Source organism: Bubalus kerabau, chromosome 2 (genome assembly GCF_029407905.1).
Source record: "Bubalus kerabau isolate K-KA32 ecotype Philippines breed swamp buffalo chromosome 2, PCC_UOA_SB_1v2, whole genome shotgun sequence".
NCBI lineage: Eukaryota > Metazoa > Chordata > Mammalia > Artiodactyla > Bovidae > Bubalus > Bubalus kerabau.
In genome coordinates, this window is record NC_073625.1 from 127,607,176 (window position 1) to 127,616,631 (window position 9,456).

The 9,456-nt window shown below is 42.8% G+C and overlaps 1 protein-coding gene across 4 annotated transcripts in view; it reads left to right on the forward strand.

Annotated features, from left to right (window-relative positions):
• ETV5 (ETS variant transcription factor 5) overlaps positions 1-9,456 on the forward strand; it is a 60,976-nt gene that overhangs the window by 40,728 nt on the left and 10,792 nt on the right. For all 4 annotated transcript variants that reach the window (XM_055568808.1, XM_055568809.1, XM_055568810.1 and 1 more), the window contains exons 8-11: positions 1,637-1,896; positions 4,196-4,252; positions 9,062-9,130; positions 9,285-9,454. In XM_055568808.1, coding sequence (XP_055424783.1) covers positions 1,637-1,896; positions 4,196-4,252; positions 9,062-9,130; positions 9,285-9,454 — 556 coding nt within the window. The remainder of the gene's footprint in view (positions 1-1,636; positions 1,897-4,195; positions 4,253-9,061; positions 9,131-9,284; positions 9,455-9,456) is intronic.

Consider the following 9,456-nt stretch of genomic DNA (forward strand, 5'->3'; position numbering starts at 1 on the left):
GTTCAGTACCCCCTGATCCTTAGAGTTCATAAAACTTGTTTCAGTAATTTCATCAGGCAGATCCTGAGCTTTTGGTATAAAAGGATAAATGTATGTAAAATAGTTCGGGATCTTCCTGTTATAAAGGATCTTGTGGTACTGCTACTGGTAAGATAGTAAAGACTCAGAGAGCGAGCCCTGATTTAAAACGTTTTATTCTACACACGAATCTCTTCACTAAAATTTTAAATCTTGATATTCTAGAAATCTGTTGGCCCTTAGATGTCACAAATTGATTCAGATCAAGTTATTTGCTTCAAGCTATTGATAGGATTCAAACTAAAAGTAGAGAATAAGACCTTATAGGCTTACATTGTTGATTTTTAGACTTATTTTTATTACTGATGAAGTTGAACTTTGTTTATGACCATTTGCATTTCTTTAGTGATTTTCCTATTTGTGTTCTTTACCCATTTTTTTCTGTTGGCATGTCCATCTTTTATTAATTTCCCCCACCGCAATCTGTATTCTTTTATTCTATTGCTTTGCAACATTCTTGAGTTGGGGGTAGGTTTTCTTTCTATAGGCTACTAAGAATACAAAGCATGGCCCTTATATCAAACCGTATGAACATTGCTATAGCTGCTAGAGATTTTCAGTTTAATTTGAAGTCTTATTTCTCGTATTTTCTGACTATTACAGAATTATTCCCACAGTTTGTTTTTCTTTAGGTTTTGTTTCTGGTGTTTGACTTACAGAAATTTATGCAAGGATACATACCCATGTTTATCTTGATTTCTGCTATTGGTATGATATATAGAAAGGTTTTTCCTCCACCCCCCCCAAGATTATTTTTTCTTCGTATATGTTTACTATCATGGTTTCACATTGAAATCTTTTTTTTTAATTTTATTTTATTTTTAAACTTTACATAATTGTATTAGTTTTGCCAAATATCAGAATGACTCCGCCACAGGTATACATGTGTTCCCCATCCTGAACCCTCCTCCCTCCTCCCTCCCCATTCCATCCCTCTGGGTCGTCCCAGTGCACATTGAAATCTTTATATAAAATTTATTTTGGCATATGGTATAAAACAGGACTTTCCAAGTCCTAAACATTTTATCTTTAATTAGATCTGTTGCTCAGAAAAGTTTTAAGTTTTGTTGTATAGCCTACACATTTTGTGGTTTTTCTTAGGGATTTTGTTTTTGATTGCTGTTACATATGGCTTTTTTTTTTTTTTTAGAACTATGTTTTCTAACTGGTTAATTTCTGGTTAAATGCTCTTTGGTCTTTAAAAATTCTGTCTACAGATGAGCAAATGAATCAATGAACAAACATAATCTAATGTTAGTGGTATTTGCAAATAGTTGGTTTTATATATTCAGATACATAATCTGGCTCAACTATACACATAGACTGTGCATAAAGTAAACGTGCACAGAAAATAAACCATGATGTAGTAATTTTTTTTTTTTTTGTCCAGTCCCTGACTCACGAGGTTTAAAATGTGTGATATAATTTTGGGGAAAAGGATGAAATATCCAGAACTAAGCATTAATGAGTACTTTGAATTTGTAATCCTCAATGCTAAAATCATAGTAGATATTCATCCTATATTTACTTAAACAGTGTAACTACTTTCTTCTTGCAGATTTCAGAGACAGCTGTCTGAACCCTGCCACCCCTTCCCTCCTCAGTCAGGAGTTCCTGGAGATAATCGCCCTAATTACCACCGGCAAATGTCAGAACCTATTGTTCCTGCAGCTCCCCCACCCCCTCAGGGATTCAAACAAGAATACCATGACCCACTCTATGAACATGGGGTCCCAGGCATGCCTGGTCCCCCAGCACATGGGTTCCAGTCACCAATGGGAATCAAGCAGGAGCCCCGGGATTACTGCGTTGATTCAGGTGAGCAAAACATCATGTGATTCTTTTCTTCATCATCTCATTCATTTGTCTGGTTGTTACTGAGTGCCTTCTGTATGCAGGGCTTTGGGGACTAGTTTTCTAAAATTTGCCCTCAAAGAAGTTAGGAGCTACTAAAGCAAACATGTTTATGCATAACTTAATACAAAAAAGAAAAGTCATGCAAATGGTAGGAAGCACAATAGACATTCAGATGTCATGCAGAGTATACCTGAGTCCATACCTGAAGATTGCTGGCACCCAGCCTTCAGTTCAGTTGCTCAGTCGCGTCCAAGTCTTTGCAACCCCATGAACCGCAGCACACCAGGCCTCCCTGTCCATCACCAACTCCTGGAGTCCACCCAAACCCGTGTCCATTGAGTCAGTGATGCCATCCAACCATCTCATCCTCTGTCATCCCCTTCTCCTCCTGCCCTCAATCTTTCCCAGCATCAGGGTCTTTTCAGATGAGTCAGCTCTTCGCATCAGGTGGCCAAAGTATTGGAGTTTCAGCTTCAACATCAGTCCTTCCAATGAACACCCAGGACTGATCTCCTTTAGGATGGACTGGTTGGATCTCTTTGCAGTCCAAGGGACTCTGAAGAGTCTTCTCCAACACCACAGTTCAAAAGCATCAATTCTTCTGTGCTCAGCTTTCTTTATAGTCCAACTCTCTCATCCATACATAACTACTGGAAAAACCATAGCCTTAACTAGACGGACCTTTGTTGGCAAAGTAATGTCTCTGCTTTTTAATATACTGTCTAGGTTGGTTATAACTTTCCTTCCAAGGAGTAAGCGTCTTTTAATTTCATGGCTGCAATGACCATCTGCAGTGATTTTGGAGCCCAGAAAAATAAAGTCAGCCACTGTTTCCCCATCTATTTGCTATCAAGTGGTGGGACCGGATGCCATGATCTTCGTTTTCTGAATGTTGAGCTTTAAGCCAACTTTTTCACTCTCCTCTTCCACTTTCATCAAGAGGCTCTTTAGTTCTTCACTCTGCCATAAGGGTGGTGTCATCTGCATATCTGAGGCTATTGATATTTCTCCCAGCAATCTTGATTCCAGCTTGTGCTTCCTCCCGCCCAGCGTTTCTCATGATGCCCTTTAAGGCCTGTTATCTTAAAGTCACTGGACAAAGGATATTTCTGCATGTTAGTCCTGCCTCTAGTTTTGTGACCTTTTTTGAATACAGTGACCCATTGAACTCCCAATATAAGTATAGGAGAGTCCACACGTAGGACGGGACTCTATTGTTGAATAGTGTTCTGAGAAAGTATCTGGTTTGTCATGGCTGTATGGGATCTGGGTATGCCATGGAAAAGTTTGTCCTGTTGGTTGCTTCATAGGAGTCACTACTCTGTTGCAATACTTTCATCTGGGAAAATTCCTGTGTCCTTCAGCTGCCAGTGTACACAGGGAGAGGTGTAACATCTTCAAACACCTATTGTTTGCTTTTGGGCTTCTTGTCTAGAAAGTTAAACACAAAGTACCAGCTGTCTTTGGGGGTCCTCTTTACTCCCACCCACACATTCACTGATTACCCGTCTTGTAGGCCAAGCTTATCAAATGAGATCATTAATGGAAAGAGTGGGAATTTGCAGCTTGCACGTTTAGAAACTCTTTCCTCTTCTTTCAGTTAAGCTCAGTCGCTCATTCATGTCCGATTCTTTGTGACCCCATGAATTGCAGCACGCCAGGCCTCCCTGTCCATCACCAACTCCCGGAGTTCACTCAAACTCACATCCATCGAGTCAGTGATGCCATCCAGCCATCTCATCCTCTGTCGTCCCCTTCTCCTTCTGCCCCCAATCCCTCCCAGCATCAGAGTCTTTTCCAATGAGTCAACTCTTCACATGAGGTGGCCAAAGTATTGGAGTTTCAGCTTTAGCATCATTCCTTCCAAAGAACACCCAGGACTGATCTCCTTTAGGATGGACTGGTTGGATTTCCTTGCAGTCCAAGGGACTCTCAAGAGTCTTCTCCAACACCACAGTTCAAAAGCATCAATTCTTCAGTGCTCAGCTTTCTTCACAGTCCAACTTTCACATCCATACATGACCACAGGAAAAACCATAGCCTTAACTAGACAGACCTTTGTTGGCAAAGTAATGTCTCTGCTTCCTCTTATTTCCCCTTATTTTAGATTTTTTTTTAGTGGGGGGGTGCAAAAAATGGGTGGTATGCCTTTCCCAAAACAAGGCCAGAAAGACATGACCTCAGGGCTGGAGGTTTAAGGGCTTTCCCTCTGCCAGTTTCAGCTGCAGAGACCATTGACAGAAGTGTGTTTCTCTTTCAGAAGTGCCTAACTGCCAGTCCTACATGAGAGGGGGCTACTTCTCCGGTAGCCATGAAGGTAAGTAACTCTTTAAGAAATCATAATACTCAAGGAAGCCCAAAGTGGCTCAGTTTCCAAGCTAAGATTTGAGATCATAGTTCAAACCTTCCTTAGCTCGTGAACACAAGCGCTCACTGATTGTGATCCCCAGTCATCTCGGACACAGAGTTTGAGGCACGCCCCTGACCTGTGAGGGCTGCCATCCTTTTCGGTAGTAATGACCCTAACTTTTAAGAAAGAAGTGAACTGCCTGGTTTCTACTTTTCCACGCAAGGAGGCCATACAGCTGTAGATAACGGTACCTAAACTGGAACTTAGGAACCCCGTCATGACCTTCAGGACTTCTTTTAAACATTCAAACAGGGAAGTCTTTCTTTCTTAGAACGGTTCCTCAGAAGTATGTCTTATTTCCTATCATGCACATCTCTGTAAGTGTCGAGAGCGGTGTGATTCTCCAAACCTGCAGCATCAGCTTCACCTGGGACTTGCTAGACATAGAGATTTTCAGGCCCCACTCCAGACCTACTGAATCAGTCTCTAGGGGTAGGGCCCAGCTCTGTATTCCAACAGGCCCTCCAGGCAACCATGATGCACCCTCACATTCAGTTCAGTTCAGTCGCTCAGTCATGTCCGACTCTTCACAACCCCATGAATCACAGCACGCCAGGCCTCCCTGTCATCACCAACTCCCAGAGTTCACTCAAACTCACATCCATCGAGTCAGTGATGCCATCCAGCCATCTCATCCTCTGTCGTCCCCTTCTCCTTCTGCCCCCAATCCCTCCCAGCATCAGGGTCTTTTCCAGTGAGTCAGCTCTTCACATGAGTTGGCCAAAGTATTGGAGTTCCAGCTTTAGCATCAGTCCTTCCAATGAACACCCAGGACTGATCTCCTTCAGAATGGACTGGTTGGATCTCCTTGGAGTCCAAGGGACTCTCAAGAGTCTTCTCCAACACCACAGTTCAAAAGCATCAATTCTTCAGTGCTCAGCCTTCTTCAACAGACCAACTCTCACATCCATACAAAACCACTGGAAAAACCATAGCCTTGACTAGACAGACCTTTGTTGGCAAAGTAATGTCTCTGCTTTTGAATATGCTATCTAGGTTGGTCATAACTTTCCTTCCAAGGAGCAAGCGTCTTTTAATTTCATGAGAGAACTACTAGAGTTGTAAGGCTTAGGTTTGGCTACACGTTAGAATCACCTGTGTGCATATTGCTCAGTCCCTAAGTTATGTCTGACTGCAACCCCATGGACTCTAGCCCACCAGACTCCTCTGTCCAAGGAATTCTCCAGGCAAGGATACTGGAGTGGGTTGCTATTTCCTCCTTTAGGGGATCTTCCCGAGCCAGGGATCAAACCCACATCTCTTGCATCTTCTGCTTTAATAGGCAGGTTCTTGACTGCTGAGCTACCTGGGAATCCCTAGAATCACCTGGGGAGCTGTTAAAACTTCTGGTGTCCAGGCTTTACCCAGAGCAACTAAATCAGAAATTCTAGGATGGGGCTCGGGCGTTAGTAGTTTGTGAATCTCCCTGGGCGGTTCTGTTGTGTCCAAGGATGACAACCACTGTTCTAGAGTTTTAGAGCTAGTTTGAAAGAGCTGGTAAATCAGCACTAGCTGGTTATTATGAGTGATTTGGTTCACAAGAGTGATTTCTATAGGTGGCTGTCTCCCAATGACTTGGTTGGAAGGGAGACAAGTGTGGCTGCCACGTGCACCCAGGGATATTCTGAGTGAGTGTCCAGCCCTGGGAAGGAAGGGCTGTCTACTGGACCTCTGTGATGGGCACATATGTGTAGTAGGGCTCTCTTCCAGGTTCCCAAATGTTTCTGCAGCAGTTGATGTCTGCAGCAGGTGAACTAGGAAAGAGGAAAACACTTTGCATAACTACAACATTTAAAGAGGCGCATGCTCTTAAAGGAAATACTTTTAGTAAGGTACTGGGGCTGCTTACTACACACAGAATATCTGGCAAGCTTGTGTTTTCCCCCACTTCTTCCCTGAATCAAAGTAGTTAGTTTCAAAGATATCTGCATTCTTAATTACTCTAAATTACTCTGACACAGTTTTTCTCTCCTTATCCAGGCTTGACCACAGATGCCCGTGAAAGTTAGTGAGACAAGTGTCTCTGATTGGCATCTGTGATGACTAAGATAGCCATCCTGCCTTAGCATTCACCTGGAATCTTTACATACTATTTTGAATCTTTCATTTCCACTTTGCCCCTCAAGCAGGTCCTTCCTTCCTGCCACCTTTGAGTGATTAGATGGTTGTGACCACAACTGATGGCAACTGCTGTGCAAATGCAACTGACAAATTCACTTAAACCAACAGCATCTTCCAGATGTTTTAGAGAACCACAAGTGGCAATGACTAGAAACCGCAAAATATACCAGAACGATACTCATGGGCAGGGCTTCATCTGATTAGTTTGAAAACCAAACCTAGAATTTAATCTAGGTTTACATTTTTTCCCCTATATACTGTGAGTGTATTATGCTCAAAGAAAAGCTCTAAATATAAGATAGCAATTTTGGCAGGTGTGTAAACTTTGTAGTTTACTTTTGACTTTATATTAAGGCTGTTAAAACATCAGAGTAGCAAAATTCATGTAGAAAATCAGGAAATACATAGCTTCCCAACAGCCAAGGCAGTAAATATGAAGCATGATGGATTATGCAATTCTTAATATACATTGTGACAGTTTGTTGTAAGTCAGTTTCCTAGTACCAAACTGGAAAATTATAGGAGTCCCTGAGAAGTTAGCATTGCATTCTTAAATCTTTTAATGGAAAACTGTAGATTCCTTCATATTTATTCCAGTAGTTATAGAGCACTTACATACTAGGTGCAGTAAGGATGCTAAGATATTCAGAATATGGTCCTTACCCTCTAGAAACTTAGAATTCCATGACAGAATAAGGTAAGTGCTAATAAGAGATTAACTGTAGAGATTTATCATAATGTGCAAGTCCTTACTGTCTTGATTTCTTTTAACTATCCTGCATTGCACACCTATGACTGGGAGCTATTCTTAAGCTCTCTGTTGTAAGGATAAATCAGTCAATGAACAGAATATATATCAACTCATTAAATTCTCACTAACAAGCCTGTAAGGTAAGAATTATCTTCCAAATCCTTAGATGAGAAAAACGGAGCACTGAGAGATTAATCTGTTCTAGGCCACACAGTTAACCTAGGTCCAGTCAGTCTGGCTTCAGGGCCCATGCTCTTCACATTACACCATGTTTTGGGGTTTTTGTTTTTTTTTTTGCCTACTTTGTCATCTGTCTCCACTAGTTGGGATGCAAGCTCCATTAGAGCAAGCACCCAGTCTACCCTCTTCTCTAGCATAAACATGTGCCCAGCATAAATATCTATTGGATTACATAAAAATATACTTCTTTGTAGTTAAGCAGAGAAAAAAATGCTTGGGGCTGAGGAAACAAAATGAATAATACGAAACCTGAAAACAATCCGTTTCCAAGTTGGGCAGTGTTTTCCCAACCCCAGGCCTCTTTAAAATTGTGCTGATCCTGCCAAGAAGAACTTGATCCAAGCTGATTGTAATGAACAGATTATTTCTTGGAGCCTTTACCAGGGAGTTTAAGTCATAGAAAATCCCTCTCAAAAATCTAGTGCTCATTCTTCACTGCAAATGGCCTCCCCTGCCTGCCGGGACCGCATACTTGACACTCATAAGCCTAGTCCACATGCCAGACGAGTTGACCGGAGAACTGAGCGTGGGGAGTACCGCCATGCAAACAGGAGCTCCTGGTGCGTCCTCTTGAGAAGCATGTGGTTAGAAGGGAGTACACAGGGATGCTCACCCCTGAAATAGGCTGGACCCCAAGCAAGGGTGTGGTCCCACCATGCCTGTCTATTAACTGGCTTTGCTCTGAGCTGCTGGCCTCGTCAGGGTGCCTGCTGACCTGGTAGTCAGCACTGAAACCCGTATTAGGGGTTAGTGGGTTTACTTTTTTGGCCCTATCATGTGGCATAGTTCCCCAATGAGACTGAACCGGTGCCCCCTGCATTGGGAGCCTGGAGTCCTAACCACAGGACCACCAGGAAAGTCCCAGATTAGTGGGTTTAGAATGCCAAGCCATCATCCTTCCTTCTCCTGGACACCTTCCACTTTTTGCCCTGCCTTCCTTTCATTTCCACTTAACATATGTTGTTGGCCCAGTCAGTTCCCCTCTTTTCTTAACAATGCAGTAAGTGTTACTGCTGGAATATCTCTTCATATTCCTTTCACAGTGTCTAGAGGTGATGATCCCTCCAACTTACCTTTCAAATTATTGTTTGTCACAGTCTTTACTCATTTGGCATCATTTTCTACCTTCCAAGCTCTTTCATAATTGAATGAAGTGTGTGGGCAGCATGGACAAGCTGTACGAAAGATGGAAATTAATATTTGCTAAAAGGGAAACGGCAAGACCACGTATAGGTCAATTAGATCCCCCCCAGTGAGGCCAGCTGAAATAGATGAGATATCATTTCAGATATAAAGGCTTAGTCACTGATCCATGCAGACCTCAGGAGTAAGATGTGCAGGAACGTTCTGGTGATTCAGTGCCTCCCTGCAGTCTCGGCTCTAATAGCAGGAATCGATGCCGTTCTGACTGCAAAGCGGGCAATTGCATCAGAACACAAACACCTAGGTTCTTGTGAAGTTCTCTCGCAAATTCAGTCTGGCATAGATACAGCAGTTCATTGGACTGAGGACCTGAAATGGTAGAAAATTCTGTTTTAGTCCTTCAGAGTTTTCATAGCAGAGATTCATGTTAAGCAACATCTTCTTTCTAAATTCTCTTTCAGGTTTTTCATATGAGAAGGATCCCCGGTTGTACTTTGACGACACTTGTGTCGTTCCCGAGAGACTGGAAGGTAAGTAGCCCCATCTGGTTTGGTGCAAAGCTGGAATTCTTACCGTGTCAGAGCACCTTCGTCAGTCGTCTTGATGCCAGGTTGGCGACATTTGCCCAAATCAGGTGAGAAACTTGAGACTAAAGTACCGCATATGTATCTTTATCCCAAACAGGCAAAGTGAAACAAGAGCCCACCATGTATCGGGAGGGGCCCCCTTACCAGAGGCGAGGTTCCCTTCAGCTGTGGCAGTTCCTGGTTACCCTTCTTGACGACCCAGCCAACGCCCACTTCATTGCCTGGACAGGCCGAGGCATGGAATTCAAGCTGATAGAACCCGAAGAGGT